Below are 25,921 nucleotides of genomic sequence, written 5' to 3'. Positions count from 1 at the left end.
AAAATCTATTTAAATAAGAGTTTAAGTATTTTGTAAACTCTTCTTAAACTCCCTTAGTTTTAAGCAATCAGAGCATGTTATGATATATCATATTCAATTCAATCATTCATTCATTCATTAAATTTATTGGCTGCCCATCTTACCTCAGAGTGTTAGATGTCGATTGTAAGGCAAAGATAAATAGAATATGCACTTCATTGAAAAGAATGAGTAAATTTAGAAGCAATTATTTTAAAAATCATAGTACTTAAATTTATTGAATTTCTGCAGATGCGAGCGCCGTTTTGAAGGTCATAATAGCCGTTGTCATCCATGTGGAATTAGTGTTTCTCCTTGTGGCCAGTTCATCGCTTGTGGATCTGAAGATAAATGTGTATGTATAGTAGCTTACTTCTGATAATATATAGTATTCCAAGTGTTGACAAATTTTATATAGCCATCATTATAATCTGGTGTATAAACATCTTTCTAGGAGTTTATTCATTTATTAGATTTTTTTTATCTCACCTGTATTATTTTTTATAAATAGCTCAAGGTGGAGAACATACCGAATACTCCTTCCTCCTTCTATTTTCCCCATAACAACTCTGAAATAAGTTGGGCTGACAGAGAGTTACTGGCCCCAAATAACCTAGCCAGCTTTTGTGCCTACAATCAGCTTATTCTCAACAGTAAGGGCACTGTTTATTCAAAGTTCTCCATAACTTGAAATTCTAAATATGTGTAATAGCAACACATTGACAACTCTGAATTTTAAACTTCCTTCCAAGAACCATATATAATAATATTGAACAAATAATTAACTGGTTGCATACAAAAGAATGCCTTAAAATTGACTACATCTCCAACATAAAAATTGTAATAATTAGCCTTTTATAATCATCCACTGTAAACTCCAATAAACAGTTTTTGTAGTTTTTAAATGGTATAAAATATATACTGCTCAAAAAAATAAAGGGAACAGAAAATAAGACATCCTACTATTAAATACAGTACATTGTGTTGTTTAAGTGTTCCCTTTATTTTTTTTGAGCAGTATACTTCACAATACTTAAAACCTGAAAACATTGATTTTACAGAGTAGACTATTCCAATTCTTCATTCCATACTTATTATGTATAAATGAAATGGGTTTTTGTAATGTTGTTCAAACATTCGTGATAATAAATTGCTGATTGGTGTCCATCGAGTTTTCTTCAATACACAAGGGTTTCCCCAGATTCTGGAAACCTATAGACAGTAAGAAAGATAACCTTGATAGGAATATATAAAACTGTTGCCAATAAGGGAGAATATTTGTGGCTAAGGTTGAAATGAGTGTACACTGGTGATGTCTTCTTGTTTGGGTAATGAAAAGTCTGCAAGAAAACAACTAAGCTCAGAGAGCAACAAGGACCTCTCAAGAACTGTTGACTTGACAAAAGAGGCTGCACCATTTTTATAGTCCTGAGAAACAAGGTAATATTTGGAAGCTGCTCAAGCAGACACCTCTTTGATTCACTAGACTACAAAGAGGAAGAGGGAATACAGCATAATCAGAGTCATAAGGCTCTGCTATTAAAGCCGGTCCCAATCAAAATAATCCTAGCCTTCCCCATGGAGTTGATTTCTTGGTCTCATCTACCCAAATAATATGATTAATAAGTATTTTAGCTGTTCATGTTGCCATTTATTTGTCTCATTGTCCAGTTATTTTCCTTTTGCAGTGCTTCAAAGTTTTAAAGGATACCATTATATATATATTACCTGACTAGCACTAAACCGATTTTCGTCGTAAATTCTCTCCAGAGAGATTTTTCCAGCCATTTTTAAATGGGGATTACTCTGCAGTCTCAGTTTGTTATGAGAGTTTGACCCAGATTTTAAGATTCTGCCCAATGGAATGACTTATGTTGTTCGTATAGTAGTTATTTTATAACAAATTAAAATTACAGAATAGTAAAGTTTAAAAACAATGAAGAAGACACTAAATAAAATAACAGCAAATATACCAAGTTAAACAAAATGAAAATGGCAGCAAGTACAATATGTACCTTCTTATGGCCCCAGCTGGGTGCCAGTATGAACCAATTGATCTTGCTATTTGGTACAGACCAGAGAAAACCAGTTAAAGCCTTTTCTGTTTTTCTCCCCCTTTGATTTATGACAACAGAAACAGGACATTAGAAACATTCCTATGTGTCTTCTTTTTAAAAAGGCCAGGTTTTTCTGTGGTTGAATAGTTCACATAGTTTGAGGATCTTTTCTTAAAATAAGGCTACACATTTTCGGTTAAACGATTTACTAATGTTTGGACAGACCTTGCGGATCTTCTAAACCAATCTCCTGCCTCTGCAAGAATACTCATAGCATGCCACAAAATGACTGTCAAATCCTTTCTTGAAAGATGTTAGTGATGAAGTGCCCATGACTTCAGGAGGCAGGCTGTTCCAAGTTCTCATTGTCCTTTTTATATTTGTGGTGACCAGCATTGGACACATTTATTTATTTGTGTATGGCAACAGGTCTTTCAGATGCAGTCGGGCCAGGTAAAAAAACCAAAAACACAGTACTAACACTCCCTGTGATCTTGACTGTTCTTAGTGGAGCCCTAAACTGCTTTGAATCTTTTGGCAATTGCAACATTTTGCTAGCTCATGTTTAATCTGTGGTCTTTAAGAATCTTCTCAGAAATATAACTGTCATCAGTGCTTTTTTTGTAAAAGAAAAAGGTGCCGGAACTCACACATGTCATACAACCCGCCTTGCCTACCCTACAAGGTTCCATCCAAAAAAGGTGCCGGAACTCCGTTCTGAGCGTTCTATGAGAAAAAAAGCCCTGACTGTCATAACCACCACCTAAGACCACCTAACTAGATGAGTAGATGTCCCCAAAGTGCTTTTTCAAAAGGTAACTGGACTTTGTTTTTTCTTTGAAGACATTTTGCTTCTCATCCAAGAATCTTCTTCAGTTCTGACTGAATGATGGAGGATGGAAGGATTTATATTCCTTGCTGTCATCTGCTTGTTAATTAGCACTCTTTCTGAGAGTTGTTGAGGCCACTTGAAGGTTTACAGTATCTGTGTCCTCAAGGTCACCTGAATAGTGCAAATGTGTGTGAACCTTCTTGGAACTGCTAAAAGAATTGTGTTATGATCATGTACAGAACTGTACATCAGAGAAAGAAAACAACCAATTCACAAACACATGGCACATTGTAGGAGAACAAACACATCAGGACAAGACTTAGCAGTCCATCTGCATTTGAAAGATAAAGGCCACTCTTTTGAAGATAGCAAAGTCCACATTCTGGACAGAGAAGACAGCTGGTTTGAAAGAGGGGTCAAAGAGACAATCTACATCAGGGGTGTCAAACTGCTGGCCTGCGGGCTGGATGCATCATGCCAAAACCGCGCCCACCCCAGCTGCGGCAATGGGGGAAACGTCAGGATACATTGCAAAACGTCACATGCTGTGGCGAGTTTGACACCCCTGATCTACATTAAGAATGAACAGCCCTCTCAACAGAGGGAGAGGGATAAAATACCACCTATCTCCTGTTTACAACACAGACCTTTCAGCCATTCCAAGAATGTTCCACACCCATGTGCGCTATTCAGGTGACACTGAGGGCACAGATAAGTCACAAAATATACACTAGTCCAGTAGCTAACATATACACAGCTTCTCATTTGCCAATTGTTCATATAATCTGGATGCAAATAACAGTTTATTTTCACGTTTAATCAAAAAATATTTATAGATAAGTGTAGATAATTTTAATTATTTAAAAGTACTTTGATATTATTTGTAAAATATAAATTGAATAAATAAAAAATAAATAAATGTCTGAAAAATAGATTCATGTTTCTGAAAGTAGTTGAGCTATTCAAATATTAATATGAGCAGTATTAAATAGTACTAGACATATGATACTATTAATAGTAATATCAATTGGTGATATTTTTTTCAGTACCTTTAAGGGATTTATGGCTCTTGGTGACTGCTGGGACAAGTCCTTGGCAACATTTTTTGGAAGTGGCTTGCCATTACCTTGTTTAATAAGGGCTGAGAAAGAGCATCTGGCCCAAAGCTCCTAGTTGACTTTGTAGCTAAGGCAAGACTTGGATTGATTGTCTTCTAGTTTCTAGCTAGTATCTTAAACTGCTACCTAGAATTGGTTCTCATTGGTAATATTAAATACAAGATATGTGTCTGCTGTAAGTAATAATAAAAATGTGATCAAAATAGATTTTGTAAATTCATTTTGTGTTCAAAATGAATAAATGTGTAATTTTTGGAGAAGGCAAATCTATGTAATCTGGGAATATTTCTATAGACTATAGGATAGCATGAACCTTGTCTCTGTGGGCAACATCTCTTTTTAAGGGTTTTAAGTGGTTTTAAAAGAATCAATGTACTTCTGTGAGCAAAAGGCTATTCCATTAGCACATTGGGAACCTTTATTTCTATATCTTCTAAGTCTGTAGGATTTACGCTCACCCTAAAGTTCTCATAGTTAATGCAAATGAATAACAGTAACTAGCAAATCAAAGCCCACTGCATTAGTGCCTGCCTTGGCTGCAATCAAGCAATAGAGTGTAGCATTAACAGCAGGTGAGTCCAGAGTGGGTTGAAAAAAGTCAAGTTGTGGTTGTGACTGTATGATCAAAACCCTATCCCTTTTTCAGCTTTGTGTGAACAAATGTAAAAAATTAAATCAGGTTTAACTTTTTTTTACCTCTCCCCGCCCCCGCCCCCCCGAAATGCCTTTGAACAAAGGCAACCATTGGATTGTGGGTTCCATTTTATCTTATGAAGGGCTGGAATTTTGATAAGTGTACATTTTGCGAGGTGGTATTTAAAATAAAAACTTTTGCTCCTTGATGGGCTATTGGCAACTTTAAATATGTATTCTTTTTCAGGCTTATATATATGAGAAGCATTCCAGCACCTATTCTTATAAACTGACAGGACACACTGAATCTGTAATCAATGTGGCTTTTAATCCGTCATCCCCTCAGGTATTTTTAACTTTTTCCTTTTCCTTACAAATGTTAATTTCTGAATGTTTGTTAATGAAATATTGTATTGCCTCCCTTTCTCAGCATTTGTTTTAAATTTCCCATTATAATTCCATTGAGGATCGATTATTTTTGCTGTTAGCGTTAGGCAAAGTTGGAAGTATGATACTTGGTATCTAAAAAAATGTATATTATTTCTGATTATGTGGAGGAGTAAGGTATGATCATTGTAACTTTGGAGATAGTTTTTTCCCCCCACTTAGAATTGAAGAAAACCCAGGCTACTTAAAATCTATATTGACTAGTGACTTAGGGATACTTGTCTATTGGTTGTAAGAAAAAGTTGTAAGGATGTGCTTACAATTAAGTTTTTATTCATCAGTGTTGAAAGTAATCGTTTGTTTAAAATGAGTTCGAATTTTTAGGGACAAGTAGAAAATATCTGTAATTCCTTGTGACACATATGAAAAACTTCATTAAGAAGAAAGGTAAATTCAAAACCTCTGTTTTCTCTGATTTTTATTTCACTTCCACTTATTCATTTAATAGTCAGAAATACATAATTTCTCACAATTAAGTTGCATTTTGTAATGTTTCAGGAAATCTTTTCTTTAAAAACAGTTTACCAAGTTTGGCTTTGTTTTCACACTGATATTAAGTAATTTTTCTGCTCCTATGTCTGCTGCATATTTTCTGTTATATGAACGATTGAAGCTTTTTTATTAAAAGACATTAACACACACAGTTCTAACTGCAATAAGTAGAAGTAGAAAAACTTTCACTGGGGCAGTCTGTATCTGATATGATAATACAGCAATATTTCAAGCTCAGAACAAAACAAATCCAGTGGAATGTTTTGCCCTAGAGACTGTTTTGCCCTAGAGAACAAACCAAATGTCTCCCTCATTTTTCACTAAAAAGGGAGTCTTATCTGCCACCTAATATTCAGCAATTTTCTTTTTTTAAGACTCTATTTTATTTGGGGAAAAAGTTAAAATAGAAAACTCCAACAAATTTAAAAAATCAAATTAAAAACACAAAACAAACAAGATGTTACAAAAGGATGCATTAAAAATGCATTATCTCCCTAATTGAATACTGATTAATACATTAACTACAATATTGGTTTCCCACCCCTTGTGAAACAGGGCCAGAAAAAAATTTAAACTACTAAATCTATTTGCAAATTATTGATCTCTAATCCATTTACTATATTAATGACAAAATAGTTAGCAGGAAGAACAATAATAATAATAAAAAGACAAGGTTAAAGTTTCAAAAACCTCTGTTAACAAATTGTTATTATAATCAACTTGTAGAAAATTTACCATGGCATCTCAAATCATCCCAAGAGTTAAGTGTCCTCCTAGGAAAAACCAATTTTTCATTTCTCCATTCAGATAGACTTCTGTTATTGTAAAAGAATGCAGGCTTGAACCTCAGAGAGGTGTATGGAAGCAGCTCAGTTGATTCCACATTTGTACAATCCATATCTCTTTCCAGGCTTTCCAATGGGTCTGCAGCCTTCAACTAAAGGTTGCATGTTATCAAAAGGTCTTTTCTGGACATCAGCCATCCTTGCTTGTCAATAATCTGAATATATTGTTGCTCTGCGTAACTTAGCCAGGAAACAAAGAATGCTAAGCAGAAGAACCCCCAGGAAAGATATTTTCTGGATATTTTGATTCAAGATTAAAAGAAAAATTTTAAAAAATAAACTCCAAGTATTTTGCAAATTGAAAAATGCAAAAGGTCTGTGGTAAGAATCCAATATTAATGTACATCAACTAAAAACACTTTCACCATCCAAGGACTTGCCGTCTTTTTACTTTTTTCAACTTGTCTGCAAAACGGCATTCAGCAAAAAGGTACAATTATGCAGTTGCCAATTTGCATGAAAAAGAAAGAACAGTAGCTACAGAAAATAACAGTGATAACTGTGTTACGTTACACACACCAGAAAGGAAGTAACTTAGCTTTCGTGTGTCCCAAATGATTCTCAAGGGCATGTGCTTCACCCATCACTTCCTCCCCTCAATGGACTCCAGCCAATAAATCTTTAGTTAGCTAACTACTGAGATGCCATCAAGTTAGTCTGACATCTGGTGATGACTGCTATTAATTAATTTCCAAATCTCCATGACTGGAAGAATTTTAAAAAATAAGTGTAGTGGGATATCAGAGCACTCTAATGTTCTGTGAATGAAACACTACTTTAAGCACTGAGTTTGTGACAACATTTTAGATTATGATGTGGTTTGTTCCACACTTTGAACATTCAAAGGACCATTTTGAGTTCAAAACATTGGAATAATTTGCACATCCCTCTGAAAATAGATATTTGAAAAGTCGCCTTGCAACGAGATGGGTGGCAAACAAATTTAATAAAAAAAAGATGAAAATAAAGTGATTTTAAAAATCCTTCCTTTTTGGACAGGACAAAAAAAATCTACTCAATTTAAATTGACAGATCTGTACGTGTCTATATCTAAGCATCTGTCTATACATGAATATAAATAAACCACAGGGTTTCCATTCATTGTGCAAGTTTTATTTGGGTGCAGCTGACATTGAATGATGTTTGGTTATTGAAGTTTAGTTTCCTACACTTAGCATTTTGCATCAAATGTTTTCAGCATGCCAAGATGTCAGAACCAATAACTAAGGTATAATAAACATGTCTATTTTCTGTAGACAGCATCCCCCATGAAGTAATTTAAAACATTGTATTCACTGAAGGAAGTATGATCTATTGAATAAATGAGGCAGCAGTTGGGGTAGCTTCATTCAGAAATAACAGTTTATGAATAAAGATATCATCACTGCAGCCACAACATTTTTCTGTTTGACAGTGCAGCATTTCTTGAGGATTTTTTAAAAATTAAGACAAACTATTTATTTTATTAATTAAATTTATATGCCGCCTAGCACCAAGTGATACTAGATGGTAATCAAGGATAATAAAAATTAATGAAATGAAATGAATTATATCAAGGTAATAGGACATCCACAATGAGGATCTGTTGCTATCTTCCAACCAGGGTGCCTCAGGGTGCCACCGCTCAAGGAATGTCGGCTGGTGGCCCCCAGGGGGAGGGCATTCTCAGTGGGTGCGCCAGCCCTCTGGAACAGCTTACCAACCGAAATCCGGATGGCCCCCGACCTCCGCACCTTCCGGCGCGACTTAAAAACCTTCCTGTTCCAGCAGTCCGGCCTGGCCTGATAGCTTTAATTGGGGTCCCAGTTTGTTTTTACTATTGTTTTTTATTGTTCAATCTGTATACCTTCCTTACTCTGTACACCGCCCCGAGTCCCTCGGGAGAAGGGCGGTTTATAAAAACAAATAAATAAATAAATAAATAAATAAATATTCATATTGTGAATGTATAGTTAGTGCAGGATGTCATGGTTCTGATAGATGAAACCCATCAAAAGAACTTCAAGGCAATAATTATTCCTTAAAGAACATTTTATTCAGGAAACAAAGTATTGGCACTACATAGTTGAACCCAAAACTAAATTCCCTTCTCCCAGATGCAAAGTAACAAATTGCAATTCCCACCCCCAATAAGCAGTCATAAATCACATTCTCCAATTAGCCTGAAACGCGGGCTTTCTCTCCAGCTTCTCAGCCCGCCAAACCATTATCAGTTTGTCCTTGAGTTCCCACAGAGCAGCGTTATTATTATGGCTAGCTGAGCTCAAGCATTCATCCCAACCCCCCTTCTGCACCTGATTTCTAAATAGAAGAAAAAGCATGTTAAAAGCAAAGGGGAAATGGCTGCAATTTTCATCATTTGCCAGAGTGGGAACATCCAGTGTTTACAGCGTTGACACAGGATATTTTGTTTGTTCCTTCTTATTTTAGTAGCAAAATCTTACAATATTATCTAAAACCAGTTCTTTCACTGTGCGGAGTTGTATTTGTATTTATTATTCCTAGTACTACCCTTTCTGTTTCAGGAATTGTGAAATTGTACCAGCATCACTTTTATATCCTAAACCAGGGGTAGGCAACCTCGGCTCTTTTATGACTCATGGACTTCAACTGAAGTCCATGAGTCATAAAAGAGCCAAGGTTGCCTACCCTTGTCCTAAACAGTTGAGGTCAATTTCACCGTAATCAGTTCTATGGCTCAGTATTTGGGGAGGTCTGAAAGCTTTGCCTCAAACATATGCTGATCCAGTTGACATATTTCCTTTATATGCTTTTTATTTGTTCCCAATTTTAGGTTAAGAAGGCTTATCTTAGTAACAGAGATTTATTTATTTGTGTATGCATAAAACAATAATCCAGCCACTTCAGAAACTTAGGCAGTAACTGACTCCCATTTTGAGGGCTTGTTTGCTTCTCTATCCTGGCAACTCCCCTTGGCTTAGCCCACTGTGTCTTTTGGCAACAAAGGAGGCTAGTCACCTCAAAGCCAGTCAGACTAGCACCACCTTCTGGGAACCACCACTATCTCTCATACTCAATTTAGTATGGGAGAAGCAGGTGGATTTTTGTGCAGGTGAATCAGAGAGGCAAGGCTTGGCTAGAAAAGATTGGCTGAGAGGTTAACCAGGCAATAGATGGGGAAGGAGGGAGAGAGGAAAGGAAAGGAAAGACTCTACCATGAAAGGAGAAAGAAGAGAAGGGCAAGAGGAAAAAAACAAAGAAAGAAGGAACTCCCTAGTCAGAAAGGAGAGAGAAAGAAAAATGAAGTAAGATATGGGCAGCTGTAATTGTGTTTGGGTTCCTAGATTATAAGGCACCTAAGTGGTCAATGTGAAAAACCTGTTTCATAGCTTTTCATTTTTGAGTTACTAGAAACTTTTCTGTCACTCCATAAAAACTTTTCAGTGCTGTGATTCTTGGAAATTGAATTAGTATTTTTTTTGTGTGCAGCACTTGTAGCAATTTGAAATTACAACTCTAATATTAAATAGTTCTTGGTGTGGCTAACAGATATCCTGGGGAACTGCAAAGTGTATGGTGTTTGCTTTAAACAGGGTTCAGTAGAGGATTATAGTCATAGTTGATGCTAGTTGGGGGTTGTAGAGCAGCTGAGGCAATAGCAGTGAGAATCCAGAACACCAAGAACTTTTGCAAAGACCCAGTTGGCTGAAATTTTAAACAGAATACTAAGCACTGTAATTTCTTTCAGAACTAACATTGCTAAAATTAATATAATCAAATAAGAAAATCTGATGCACAATCGTGATTGAATTAATCAGCATTTCTTGTGTTTCTGTTTAGTATCTGATAATGATTACTTTGCTGTACTAGTGGAACTTGCACTGACTCAGATTTATTCCCGTTTTAAATTCCCTGCTACATTAGAAGATAACAGTTTTATCCCGAGTTCTAAAGACTGACATTTTCATCTTATGCCCCCAGCAATAAAGTATCTGCAGTCATTGTTAGAGATGTTCAAAAATTATTTTGCGATGGATTTTGTGATTAATTTTCTTTCTGAAACAATTAAGTATGAGAATTAAGAGTAATGTTTCATATTAATTTGAATACTTAGAAAATATTATCCACACTAGGTCCAACCATTCCTTCTTTCTAGCCTGGCTCCCAAATAGGTCTTCATATTTTCCATTTAATTCAGGACTGCTCTCCTATTGTCCATCAAGATTTTACAGTGACAGACAAAATGAAGACTTTCTTCTTTTTCTTCTAGTATTCCTACCACAAATGCTAGCTACCCCTTACGTTCATCACAACAAAGCAAATGCATCAGATAATGGACCAAGATTCAGAATTAATTGAAATAAATTTCTGCTATTCTCTTGACTTTATGTCTAAGCTATGTTGCTCTCAGAAACAGGACTAGAAGATCTCAGGATTCATTCAACAGCTCTTGGATAGAATAAACATACTTCAGGGTAGAGTAAATGGAGCCTTGGTGGAGCAGTGGGCTAATGCCTCCTTAAGTAACACCAGCTGCCTGCAATTAGTGCAGGTTCGCATCCCACCAGGCTCAAGGTTGACTCAGCCTTCCATCCTTCCGAGGTAGGTAAAATGAGGACCCAGATTGTTGGGGGCAATTAAGCTGACTTTGTAATAATGCCGCTTGGGGTGTGTGTGAAAGCCCTAATAAGCAGGCATATACATAGAATGAAGGCTACTGCTAAGCTTGTAAGCTGCCCTGAGTCTTCGGAGAAGGGCGGGATATAAATGGAATTAAAATAAATAAATAAATAAATAAATAAATAAATAAGTGCTCAAAATAACGAGGAGAAAAAAAATATCAAATAAGGAAATAGATTAAACTATCTAAGTGCAGATTGTTGGCAGCACACACCAATCTTTCTAAAAACCTGCAATGTTTGTATGAATATTCCACCTTGAAAGCAATGAAATGCATAGGAAGCATTTTCCTATGCAAGTCTTATAAAAACTGAAATCATTCAGCTTTGAACTATTGATGCCAAACCTTGTGGAGTCTTTCTAAAGGCAATTTAAATAACTCTTTTCCTCTTAAGATTGATATACATGTAAGTTGGAGAGAATGGGCTAATGCACACATTGAAATCTTGTGTTTTCCTTTCTGCCAGATGTTCTAGCTTTCCATGTCAGCTTTAACAGCACAGCCAATAAGAGAGCCATAGGGTTTGTTTTCAAAATACTCATTGACATCTCATATATGACAAAGGACCCAATATATAGTACCTATATTAGTCATGCTGTATACAAGAATTGCTTATGTTATCGATGCATGAGTTTAAACTCCAATGATTAAATGTGAACTTTCAGGAGAAGTTCATCAAAAGCCACTTTATCTGGGCTCTTCAAACTAGCTTCAGTGACTAATCCAAAAGATGCTTTACCTGATTATTTGTCTCATACTGCCATAATGGGCTAATGGCAGGTATATGTGGCAGGGTGAGGGGAAGATTAGATCAGGAAATTGGTAAAAAAAAAACCTTTAGTGTAACATTTCCAGTGTCTATATATTTTAAAGTTAAGCTTATGAGAAAGTTGGTTCACTGTTATCATCCCTGATTCATCTTTTAAGGTTTAGAAATGGAACTCAGTAACTTTGAATCCAAATTTAAGTTGTTTCAAAATAGGTAAAGATTCCATTTTGGCCTGTGAAGAATGTTTTACAAAATGACTAAGAACTGGTAGAAAAAAATATATAGAATGGTTTCATTAAACACTGGTCTGAGCCTATGTAATGTGTAGGTTATCAATTTCATGGACAAGTAGCTATCCAAATAAGAGTCAATGCAAATGTTTGAGATCAAAGGTCTGAACTATATCAATACAGGTAGTCCTTGACTTACAACCACAATTGCGCCCAAACTTTCTGATCCTAAGCAAGACAATTATTCAGTTTTTCCTAATTTTATAACATTTTTTTGCCATAGTTAAGCGAATCATGCAGTTGTTAAGTGAATCATGCTGTTGTTAAATGAATCTGGTTTCCCCTATTGACTTTGCTTGTCAGAAGCTGGCTGGGAAGGTTACAAATGGTGGTCATGTGGCTCCAGGACAGTGCAACTGTCATAAATACAAGCCAGTTGCCAAGTGCCCAAATTCCAGTCACATGACCCATGGAGATGCTGCAACAGTTATAAGTGCGAAAAACCAGTCATAGGTCACTTTTTTCAGTGCTGGTGTAACTCTGAACAGTCACTAAACGAATGGTTGCAAATCAAGGACTACCTGTATATAATTAAGAGGCTCAGACCAGTGGCAAAGAAATCATTCTGTATTTGTTTCTGCCACTTTCCAGCCATTCTGATGAAAAAAGTGCTTTAGAAATTATTTCACAGAAGTAGAAATTATTTTACAACTGGATTACAATATCCATGCACTCACTTACCTGCATGCTTACCTGGAAGATTCTGGGAGTTGAATTACACACATCTTAAAGTTGCCAAGTTTGAAACACCTGAATTATACTGCAAAGTGACCAAAGCCTCTATCTCAATTAAATTTAAAGGGAGAGATTCCTCTGAGCTTTGTCAGTTGTGGTGTTATTATCATTAGTAAGACAATCCTGTGTTTTTCCTTGCTAGAGAGAAATGTGGGTAAATCTTTCACTCAGTTTCTCTGTCCATTTAATGAAGACTTCCAAAGTTGGGGGATCCCTGCCATGCCAAAGCTCAACAGATCTTGACATTACAGCATTTCAACATCTTCACATGTGATCTGAACTTTCAGCCATCTTCTAAAACCACCAAACTCACACAACATTTCAGCAAAATCTAATTTTGTGGAGCTGGGGAAGTCATTCTTTTGATACGCACATATACTCCATATGGATTTCTGATGTATAGATGGTCCTTGCTTACCAATCGTCTGTTCAGTGACCATTTGAATGTACAGTGGTGCTGAATGAGTGGTACTTACATTTAGCCCTCAAACGTTTGGCCATTATAACACCCCTGCATCACGTGATCATGATTCAGGCACCGGCAACCAGCATGCACTTTGGATGGTTGCAGCCTCCTGTGCTCACGTGATCGCCATTATCTGCCAATTTCTCACAAGCAAAGTTGGTGGGAAAGTCTGATGGGAAGGTCACAAGTTGCTCTACTAAGTTCCCCCTCCCGCTGCTTTCCTGTGCGCCTGCACTTGTGTCCTTCCCTTGGCCTCCCTTTGCTTACATTGTGGTGCATCTTTCTTCCTTTGGCTTGCCTGAGCTCATCAGTGTCCTCCTTCTCTTAGCCTCCCTTCACTTGTTCCAAAGGTGCACCATGACCTAGATCAGGGGTAGGGAACCTTGGCTCTTTTATGACTTGTGGACTTCAACTCCCAGAATCCTGAGTCAGCATGGCTGGTTCAGGAATTCTGGGTATTGAAGTCCAAAAGTCATACAAGAGCCAAGGTTGCCTACCCCTGACCTAGATGATTGAGAATCTCCATAGACATCTTCTCTTCACTCACACCATACTACAGTCTCCTTCTCTTTTCTTCAACCATCGCACCCCCCTCCGGGCCTCCTAGGGTTGCCCACCCCTTACAGTACTCCAGTGCTCTTTACATGGGACTTCCATCATTTCACCCTTAATGATCTATATGTCTTGGAATTGTCAGTAAGCAATAGAGTCATGTGACATCATGCTATACATCTCCATTGTTTAGCAACAGTAATCATTCTCTGAATTGCCATTGCAACCAAGGACTACCTGTAATATATTCTACTTGTGCCTAATTCCCAGAAAGCTTAACTAGAGAAGATAAGGATCCAGAAAATGATTAAACAGTGTTAAGATTCTGTGTTTTTTTTAAATCTTGAATCAAAATAATAGAAAAATTAACCTACTTGAAATTGTCAGGAGCTGAAAACAATACAAACTGTTGCATTTGCTGGCATCTATAGTAGCAAGGAAAATTTAAAATAATTATAGCCAAGCAGCGTTAGGTTAATTATTCCTCTTGGAAGAATCTCCATTTCTCAAATTCAATATTTTGTGTGCTGTGTATAACAATGTTTTGACTACTGACACTGCCATGATTTAAAAAATAGTTTCCTTAAAGAAAAGTAAATGGCTAGAAAGCATGATTCTTTTATGATGTGGACATAATAAGGCCAATAGAAAATAAGAATATGATATGTCTTTGAGCAACAATAATGGCTGTATGAATTCTTGAACACTAGAAATACCAATTCTAGAAATGTGTCACATTAGTCAATCTAATTAATTTTTCTACAAAAAATTAAATGCAAGCAACTAGTTTAATAAACTAAAAATACAAGTTACACTTTAAAATAGTGGAAAGGGGGGACCATCTAGAGAAAGTTGCACTATTTATTTTCAAAAACCAGCATCTCATCTTGACTCAGTTTCTGGAGGTGTATCTTTAGTAATAAATTTGTTTTCATGGGACTTTCATTTTTTATTTTGATAAAATATAATAAAGTTAGGCTTGCTTCTGTCTGAACAGATGTAGTAATGCAACCTGGGAAGACTACTAAAGGATTTTGATAGATTGATTGCCTTTCTGACATTATCAAAATATATTTGTATACTAATCAAATTGAAATGCAATTGCAATTTTTCAGCTTTACTACTTAAGATTTCACCTTTACTACCTAACAATCAAAATCTATAAATGTATTAGAATGGAGAAAATCATACCTAATATACATATACATACACATACACATACACATACACATACACATACACATACATACATACATATATATAAAAACATTCTTTTGTATCATATCCAAAATTTTGAAGTTACTCCCTTATTAGAGAAACTATTTAATTTAATCTTCCATATGCAAGAAGCCCAGATTAGATCCTTATCAAATCAAACTTTCAAAGTCAGCATTTCAGATATTTTATTCTTTTGCTTCATTCTTCTGCTTAGCAGAGTTATTTTCCTAAGATTAAGCAAGCCTTGGGTAAACCATGAACTCTCTTTTGCATATTCATTCAGTTCAGTGTGACTTTCTGCATTAATCCAAAAGTCTCTATCTATTTTTCAATATGTACTTTCACCAACCTTCCATTTCAAAATCCCCAAGTCTGTCATCATAAACTGAAGAAAGTTTCAGTTTTCGTACATATTAAAAAAGGCAGCTTCTGAATATCACAAGTATTTCCAAAAGTGCCCAGAGAAGTGGTATAAAGTCTGACAAAGAAACCATTTCAATTCAGCAAGATTTTTTTTTTCAGATGGCACTGTCCCAAATATATCAAAGATGAAGGATCACGGGGATTCTGTCAAAAATGTTGGGGGTGGGGGGAATGAAAAAAAACCTTGAAAATCCAGTCAACTAAAATCATAATATGAATAGCGGCATGGCAGTTTTCCAACTGTGGTTTGGAAAAATAGCAAAAGATTCAATTCCATCTTAGTTTCCCATTAAGTGAAAGATGCTTGGATGGTAAAATCATTTGACTAGCAGTAGCATTCATGCTTTCTCTTTGGAAAATGCATGGTATTTGCCAGGAATGGTGAATCTATCTTAGCCCAGGACTGAATTAGCTCCAGGCACATTCATTGGGGCTATAGGCAAATGGCCTGAATGTGCTTTTCCAGAGCGATCTCCCCATTCTCAGTCACTTACTTCTTTTCCTCCACTGACATTCATTTTATTCACACCCAGCCTGTTCTTATAACCTACTTGTCCTCCGCTGAAAAGTCCCACTCCTACAAAGAATAGGCCTAGTGAGGGCATTTCAAAACATCATTGCAGAGCAAGGCTGGTTCTCTGAAGGAGACTTCAATATTCATTTTTAATTTATTTTAACTTCAAGCAGCAAACCATCTTTAAGCAGCGAATCATCCTTACCTCTTAACAAGCCTAATTGGTGTTATACCGTCTTAGGGTCTGAAAAGTGGGCCAGGGATTGAGCAAACAACTTGTAGGCCTGAGAATATCCTGCTCATCATCTACCACTTCACTGCAATGGTGGGATTCAAATATGTGAACAACCGGTTCTCAGTGTGGATGCCACTTCTGGAAGTCCATTCTGGGCCTGGGCAACAAAAAAATTAGCTACCAGTTCTGCCAAAGTGGTGTGAACAGGCTGAATCCCACCACTGCTTCACTGGTATAATAACTTGTTTCATCTCTGTTCCTCTCATACAACATTGACATTTTCTAGAATTTACACTTAGGTACAGCTTAAAATTGAAATAATAGTACCACCTTGTCATTCTTTCTCACAACTATATCTAAGTCTGTGCAGATACAGGACTGTAGCCTAAAGATTTAGCTTCTGATAGTTAAGAGTCAAGCTTTTATAATGTGAGACTTAAAAAGCTGCCCTTTTCAAGTAGCATGAAGGAAAGCTATGTGAAAGTTTGCCATTGAAGAAATTGCCTTTTATTAATGATTAGAACAAAGGAACATCTTTAAATCTGTCATTCAATTTTTCAGTCTAGAATTTCCATATTACAATAATACAGAAGAACCAAATTAGCTTAGGAAAAAAATAAATCAATATACAGACTACCACAATTGTGAGACATCTGAGTTCAGTTTGCATATTATTGTTTGGAGGCCAGAATACTTTTTCAATGAAATGTAAATTACTTGCATTTTTAAAATGTAATTAAATCAATTTGGTACTAGATGGTATATGTAGTTGACACAAAGTTAGTATTTTAAGAGTCTGATTGCAATTTGCAATTAAAACTTTGTTTGCATGAATTCAAACTTGAAATATTAATACCATTCAACTTAAAAATGAAGCAAACCCCAGAATATTTTATATTCCATTATATAAAACCACAGTATAGTTGTAGTCTCCTTTATCATACTATTCTCTTTTTTCAAATGAGAAATTAACACCTAGGTAATTGAACATGGTATGAATTGAGTTTGTAACCAGAAGGGTCTAAAGTCTAGTCACAATTGATTAGAAGGAACTAGGAATATTTATAATCTGTAATGTTGATTATTTCCCAGTCCTTCTCAAATGTCGAGGAAAGAATTATCAGGATTAAATTAATGTAAGTTAGACAGTGTATCATAGCAAAAAAAGGAACACATTAAAAAACCCAAAAGAGGTTTGGCTTACATAGGATAATTACTTGTCTTTTTATACACAGCTGCACAATCAATTTAGTACTAAATTACTGCTATAAATGTATCTGCTTTTATTCTATCATTTTGTTCACAATTTAGAAAAACAGTGTCAGCTATTCTGCATAATAGTCAAACCTGAAACACAATTGATATAACACTGAGAATAAGGCAGCAGTTCCAAAATCAAGTGTGATATTGTCTGAAGGTGGGGAGAAGGAAGGCAAATAGGATGGAAAAGCTGCTCTAATTTAGGAAAATTCTAAAATGAGATAACAAAAATTGCTAGGTGACATTTTTTTTCATTTTTCTGTAAACTGTAGAACTAGAGATGGGTTTTGTTAGACGATCAGATTGAAAAGTAGCACTAAATAACTGTTGATCTATGTCTTTTTCTACTGTTGCAATAGAGACAGAGCAATCTACCTGAGGCAGGAAACTGCCTCTGGGTGGAAAAAGTTTGTAAAGAAGTAACTTTATCCCCCAAGTTTAATAGTAGCAAACTGGTAGGTAGTGTACTATTAAACAGGATTTGAACCCAATGTATGAAGATGAACAGGAACTGTATTCAGAGGCATCCACAGGATCTTTATAAGGAACGGTTGCTGGAATTGGATATGTCTAGTTTAATGAAAAGAAGGACTAGGGGTGACATGATAGTAGTGTTGCAATATCTCAGGGGCTGCCACAAAGAAGAGGGAGTCAAGCTATTCTCCAAAGCACCTGAAGGCAGGACAAGAAGCAACAGATGGAAACTAATCAAAGAGAGAAGTAACCTAGAACTAAGGAGAAATTTCTTGACAGTTAGAACAAATAATCAGTGGAACAACCTGCCTCCAGAGGTGGTAAATGCTCCAACACTGGCAGTTTTTAAGAAGAGACTGGCCAGCCATTTGTCTGAAAGGGTATAGGGTTTTCTGCCTGAGCAGGGGGTTGGACTAGATGACCTCCATGGTCCCTTCCATCATCATCATCATCGTCGTCATCATCATCATCATCATCATCATCATCATCATCATCATTATTCTGTGGCTTTCATTAAGTGATAAAACTAGTGTTACTTCATCCCTCTGTTATTTATTCCTCGGTGGAATAGAAGACTCACTTTGGAAAGTATTAAACCAGACATGTCAAACTCACGATGTCATGTGACATCGTGCAACGTATCGGGACGCTTTTGCCATTGCCAGCAATGGGGTGGGCGCGTCTTCCGCATGATGCATCTGGCCCGTGGGCCAGCAGTTTGGCACCCCTGTATTAAACAGTGACCAAGATTTCTATGGGAGATCTGGCATCTCCTCCTCCTCTTCCTCCTCCTCCTCCTCCTCTTCTTCCTCCTCCTCCTCCTCCTCCCTAGTTGGATCAGTTGTGAATAAGGAGTAAAATAAAAAAGAATAAAGTTGCAATATATTACATTATATACAGAAATGTATATTTATTTGATAAATATTATATATTTATATACACAAAGATTTATATACACAAATATGAGAAATTAATATCAACAGAAAGCAAAATGAGAAATTGTAAAATCTACAACTAAGAGCACATTAAAAGTGAATGAAATTCAAAAACTTATCCTGGTAAAATTGGAACCCCAGCAAAGAGAGTCAAATTTAGAAGAAATAAAAATTAAGTAAGTCACAGTATTTATGGCACGTAGAAGAGGCTGAAAATAAATAAATAAATAAATAAATAAATAATAATAATAATAATAATAATAATAATAATAATAATAATAATAATAATAGTAGTAGTAGTAGTAGTAGTAGTAGTAGTAGTAATAACAATATGGCTATACATTGATAATATTGTGAAGGAAAAACCATCATATTTTACCTGTAGCAGTGTTTTTAAAAACCAAAGAATGAAAATGTTCAAAAATCAGTATTACATTTTCAATACATAGAATGAATTGCAGAATTATCCCCAAATAATGAGATAATAATGTTTGGGATATCTTTCAGATAGATACACTTGGGAGAAGAGAGCGGTATGATTAAAATAGAGCTGAATAATGTCAGCCTAAATGTTACTCTATAGATTAAAAAAATGAATGCAAGACTAAAAAACTAAGAAATAGAACTGAAATATGGTAAAACTGAAAACAAGAAAGAAAAGTTTCCCTATTAGATTTCAAATACTGTTCTGTTCTTCAGAAGTCAGGTGTGCAAGTGGAGGGGTTGAGGCAAAGAACTGAATTAAAAAGAAAGTGTTTTTTTTCTCTTTAGTGTCCCAAAGAAACCTGACAGGTTTTTTTTTTTACTTGAAACTGGATTTTCAGCAGAGGGCACTCTGCTGTAAAGAATGCTAATCACCATCGTAACAACATCTCAGTGATTAAAAAAACACCCTCTTATCTGGGACTATCAAAGAACATTTGAAATTTCCTTCCTTATTTTAGTAATGGTGATAGACTAAGAGAGATAGAAAAAAGGTAAAGTTGGTCTCAAGTCAAGACTGATCGATGACTGCATCTGTGTAGTTTTTATAGTTTCCGATTGTCATCTTCCAGGATGATTTGGGGTTTCTTTCCTTTACTAGGAGCCCTGGAGCTCCTAGATGTCCTTTCAAATCAAAGTAAATCTTTATTATGATCATAAATCAGCATAAGGAGGCTGGGGTTCAATCAATTAAAAAATATAGAAGATACACCAGAGATTAAAAAATCATGAAAAGCTAGAAGATATAAAGATATATTGTATGTATTAAAATAGAAAGTAAACAAGAGTCTAAAAGAATTGAAAAGGAGAGGTAAGAGCATTAGATGGTTGTAGGGGAGCATACAAATGGAAGACTATATCAAATTACAGAGCACTCTAGTATGATGAATAGGACCCCCATTAAATCTAGTTGATGGAACAGGTCAACATCCAACAAAATTTAAATATGGTTGAATAGAACCTGGCAACATTGTATGTTGTAGTAAGGTTGTTATTTGAAACAAAACAGGGAGGTGTACAATTGCCCTGTGCACCCTGAGTAGTGGTTTATAATTTTTATTTTTTTAAATTCCATTTATATCCCGCCCTTCTCCGAAGACTCAGGGCGGCTTACAAGCTTAGCAGTAGCCTTCATTCTATGTATATGCCTGCTTATTAGGGCTTTCACACACACACCCCAAGCGGCATTATTACAAAGTCAGCTTAATTGCCCCCAACAATCTGGGTCCTCATTTTACCTACCTCGGAAGGATGGAAGGCTGAGTCAACCTTGAGCCTGGTGGGATGCGAACCTGCACTAATTGCAGGCAGCTGGTGTTACTTAAAGAGGCATTAGCCCACTGCTCCACCAAGGCTCAATTAGCAGGATCATCCTTATTCCCTGGGTGTTAATGCAGGTGAAGAATGAGGCCAGATTGGAGGTTCTTTTTAATGGTCTCTGGAGGTATTAGCTCTTCCCCCATAGTCTTCCCTGGTCTTAGTTGATCAACAGAGTTCTTGATCTCTATCACTGTCACTGATGCCCGCATTGTCAGATTTTCTTTAGTTTAGTCAGGGCATCCATTTTCAATGGAGGTGTCTGTGAAGAGTTTCTGAAAGTATATCTCCCATATCCCGGAAACTGGGCGGGTGTCTGTCAAGAGTTTCTGACAGTATATCTCCCATATCCTGGAAACTGAGTGTGAGGAATGTGACAGTCAAACCTGGATGGAACATTGCTTTGGAAGGCTTGATGTGATATGGCAGAATGAAGTTGAGTCATTGGAATTGACTGCCTGAATAAGCTGTGCCCAGATGCTTTTTATGGCTTCCTTTTCCTTGCATGCCAGCAGTTGTTTGTAGTATCTTTTCTGCTGGAGGTGGTATATCTGCAATATCAGATACATAAGCCTATTAATAGTATGAAGTGCTTCTTTTTTTTTTTGGCAGTAACACAGTCCTTTTCAAACCATAGCTTGGAGTAGTGCTGTTGTTGTTTCAAAGGTGCACTGTTAAGATGAGTTTGATCCTGGTGAAGCTCTCTGGTAAGGGTGTTACAGTTCTGCAAGAGTACATTAGGAGACTCGGCTGATGTCAGAAAAGACTGAAACCATTGTAGGCAATCTGAGGCCAGTAGCTCAGTTATCTTTTTGACGGGGGATCCACTTGACTTGGCAGTAGATTCTTCCTGTTGGCATTAGAAAGAGTTGTTGGCAGTCTTCAGTATGTGTTTCTTGAGTGAAGACATTTAACTGGAGCAGGATCGGGAAATGATTGCTGGCAATCTCAAGTATAACTTCTAGGGCCTTAGCATAAGGGAGAAGGACCCTAGAGACAATTATATAGTTAAAGCACTCATTCTGGAACCAGATAGATAAATGAATTTAGCTGGATGGTCACTTTCAAAGGCACCATTAAAAATGTGGAGATTTAGCCCAAAGGCTTTTTGACCCAATCAGAGACTTGCAAAGTTTGATTTCTGATCATTTGAACAACAGGTGAGAAGAAATCCATTAACTTCAGGGTTGGGAAGGGACAATTTGTGCTATGCATAGAGAGTGTGATCATTGGGCCAAATCTAGCATTGGGCATGACTACAGTATAAAGTCAGCAGCATCAGGACCACAAGGCTCTGATCTAGAGTATCTGCTTTACTGAGGACATATAAGCATTTAATATCAGCAGGCATGATGGTTTAATTGATTAACATTGGTATGCATATGGTTTGAATGGGGGGGGGAAGGTCTTGATATGGCATGTACCAAATGCTATCAGATCTTCAGTGCTTTCCATTTTTTGAGTAGTCTAGAGATGTTCAGATATGTAGCCAACCCCCACTTCTTCAAAACAGCCTCAGAAAACAGACTGAAAATATCCTCATCATCAGCAGAATGTGTATATCTCATATACTGAATAAAGTAATCATGAAATTAGTAATACATTTTTACTTGATCTTTATTTTTATAGACTTGTTAAATTTGAAAGTTTGAGTTTCTAGTATCTGTTGTATTGCGAATTGCATCACTGTATTGCATTGTTCATTCAACCTCTAGATAAATTAATAGTTAATAAACAAGTACCATTTTGTACACTGACCATAAAATAACATATAAGAACAACAACAACAACAACAACAACAGAGTTGGAAGGGACCTTTGAGGTCTTCTAGTCCAATCCCCTGCTCAGGCAGGAAACCCTATACCATTTCAGAAAATGGTTGTCCAGTCTGTTCTTAAAAACTTCCAGTGTTGGAGCATTCACAACTTCCGGAGGCAGGTTGTCCACTGGTTAATAGTTCTGTCAGGAAATTTCTCCTTAGTTCTAGGTTTGGAGAATAGCTTTACTCCTTCATCTTTGTGGCAGCCCCTGAGATATTGGAACCCAGCTATCATGTCACCCCTAGTCCTTCTTTTCATTAAACTAGACATACCCAGTTCCAGCAACCGTTCTTTATATGTTTTAGCCTCCAGTCCCCTAATCATCATCTTTGTTGCTATTCTCTGTACAGTACCCTTTCTAGAATCTTAACGTCTTTTTTACATTGTGGTGACCAAAATTTTTACATTGTGGTGACCAAACATTTAGAACTTTGTGTGATACTTTGGAAAAAAGACATCTTAATTTGACTCACTTTAGAATAATTTCTTTAGCTCGAATTTGACCGATAACTTTGCATCAGGATCATTCAGGTTAGCTTTCGGTTTAACCATTAATTGCAGGGAGGGAAATGAAACTAGTTTTGCTTAAGTTTGAATACATGGACATGAAATGTATAGGCACAGTTCATCATTATTTCTGGGGTGACTGATTATTTCCAGCTGAAGATAAAAGTGTGGGAAGAAGGTTGCTGCTTTTAAATTCTGATTGCAGACTATTTTTTCTGAGTGCTGAAGTCAGCAGATAACGCACAGATTTGTAGAAAAACAACACCTAAAAATGTGGGACAGTTTTAAGAATACAGCAAAAAAAAAATCAGTCTTGTAAATATTTAACACTTTTAAATGACCCTGCTAAGAAGAAGGACTTGTAGAGAGCACAGAAGTATAAATATCATTTCAGTGAAGGTTACTCTTCACTATGATTATAGTACAAGGATCTTCTGTGACTAAGACAGTGGCGTAGCGTGGGTTGTCAGCACCCGGGGCAATTTGCGCCCCCTAACCCGGTGACGTCATGGCACCGCCGAAAAGACGCGCCCCGCAGCGGCGTAGACTTTCCAAGAAGAGTCGCGCGCATGCGGGATGCTTCCGGGTCCCTCTCGAGGGCGGCTGGGCGGGGCTCCGACCTGCAAGAGCCGCTGCATTCAAGCTCGCACGTGAGCCCCGCTAAATAAAGCCACGCATGCGCACGAAGCTAGGCCAGCCGGCCGGCGGGTCCATCTTCGCTCGGCCAAGCCTGCCGGGGCGCCTGCGGGCCGCTTGCGGTTGGCCTGAGCCTGGGCGGAGAGTTGGGCGCTTCTATTTATTTTATTCAGTTTATGTGGCCGCCCATCTCACCTGCTGGACTCGTTTCGCTTTGCAAGAAAGAGCAGCTCGAGAGCGGAGCCAAGCCGACTCTGTGCAGCCCTTGGGGCTCCCTGAGCAGCTCAGTGCGAGCGCGCCCCCCCCAGATGTTGCGCCCGGTGCGGCCGGCCCCCCCTGCACCCCCCACGCTACGCCACTGGACTAAGAAGATAGATTTGTCAGTCACAAAAGAACATCTCCAATTCTTCCTCCTTCATTTCTTCTCACTGATGTTTCCTTTATATTAAAACTTTGGGAAACTAGTACTGGAAGTGATGCAGACACATTAGCTCTGCTTGCCTTTGATTTTCCAAATTCTTCACAAAATATCAGAATGATCCAGATTCACAGTATGACAATGTAGAATTATTTTTTTCTTCACTTTGGCAGAATCCTGGTCTGTCCAAAGTCTAATGAAGAACTAACTTGATTCCAAAGTATTTCCCTAAGGGTCAGCTATATTATCTGATCTAGCTCAAAGTATAAAGCAAGATAAAGTTTTGTTCAAATCAAATTTGTTTCCTCATGATAAAATAAATGATTTGCTCTTATATTCTTCTGAAATGTGTTTTCAAATAACCTACAGCTCTGTAATTTCTAATTTCTGGATGGGTCTGCCATTCAAATATTAACTAGTTCTGATCCTGGATTCAAATCCCAGATCTATGTAGATTGGGTGACTTTGGGACAAATAGGATATCATAATAAAACCTGCTCAAGAAGGCTGCTATGAACAGTGAAGTGAATAATAAGGAGACACATATGCTACTCTGGAGAAAAAAGGCTTGAGTCATACAGTATATTCAATAAGAATACTTAATATGCTCCTATATAACTATACAAGACTATGAAGAAACATATAAAAAGATGGTATCCATGTGGTGCCATAGGGCACCGTAATTAATTTACAGCAGTGTAATGAGTTCTAAGGTTCCCGTCCAGTCTAATCTCAACTGTAAAAGGAGATCCCCGCTGTCTTGTGAGACCTTTTCAATTCTGCAGCTGTGAGAAGAATAAAAACGTTTCACTAACATTTCATGCATCATAGCTGTAGTCTGTGTTTCATAGGACCTAGACTAGTTTTGTAGATGGCATAGAATTTGTGTTGCTGATGACCATATGCTGGATTCATGTGGATGTTCCATAACACAGCTTTTCTAGGATGTTTTGGCCCATTGATATATATATATATATATATATATATATAAGCTAATCATGGATCTTTTCTTTTAAATTGCAGCTCATTACAGCTACCTTGGATGGCAAATTGCAATTGTTTCTACCCTGATAATGATCAGCCCTGACATCTTTGGTTTTCCTGCATTGAGAATTAAACTTCTTGAAAGAAAAAAAAGATAGGTAGCTGAGCATGGTAACTGGGCAAGCTATATAGCATATTTTAGTTAAATAGAGTCTTCCACATTTGTTCTACTGTTTGTCAACCAACTGGGATTTGCTTAAAAAAATAATCTTACTGCTGGAAAAGCAGCTTTGTAATTAGATTATTTTTAGCTCAAGAGTTAAATTTCTGTAGTGTATAAATTTCTAATGCATTTTACTGATATTTTGGATGGTTGTTTCTGTAAGCATCCTATAACCATCCTATAATTTTTTATTATTACACAAATTAGATAAAACTTTTGCTATTCAGTTGCTTGCTAACACCTAAACCTCAATAATAAAGGAACATTCTACTCATTCCTCTTGGATCTTGATTTAATTATAGAGACGGTCTGATCTGTTAAGTATTTCCTCTGGATTTGGAAATGCTAGCAATGTTTTAATATATTTCATGTACCTTTGATTTTATGTGGTCAATAGACACTATTATGCAACTCATTCTCCTTGTTCTGTAAAAATTCTTTAGTTGTCTAATAAAATATGGCTCTTTTTTAAAAAGAATCACAGAAAATGCTACTTTCTCAACAGATTGTTAAAATATCAATAAGGATAGGTATTTTTTGCAGGATTTTTAAAAGTTAATGTTTAACTATTGCTAAGC

At 36.7% G+C, this 25,921-nt stretch overlaps 1 protein-coding gene across 1 annotated transcript in view; it reads left to right on the top strand.

The window, feature by feature from the left end:
* WDR27 (WD repeat domain 27) overlaps window positions 1-25,617 on the top strand; it is a 65,384-nt gene extending 39,767 nt beyond the window's left edge. The window contains exons 22-24 of the mRNA XM_081313877.1: window positions 271-373; window positions 4,906-5,004; window positions 25,160-25,617. Coding sequence (XP_081170003.1) covers window positions 271-373; window positions 4,906-5,004; window positions 25,160-25,207 — 250 coding nt within the window. The 3' untranslated portion in view covers window positions 25,208-25,617. The remainder of the gene's footprint in view (window positions 1-270; window positions 374-4,905; window positions 5,005-25,159) is intronic.
* Window positions 25,618-25,921: the final 304 nt, after the last annotated feature.

The sequence above is a fragment of the Vipera berus genome (assembly GCF_964194415.1).
Source record: "Vipera berus genome assembly, chromosome: 1".
Taxonomy (NCBI): Eukaryota; Metazoa; Chordata; class Lepidosauria; order Squamata; family Viperidae; genus Vipera; species Vipera berus.
The sequence above is the reverse complement of the archived record's forward strand: the minus strand, read 5'-3'. Positions and strand labels throughout refer to the sequence as shown.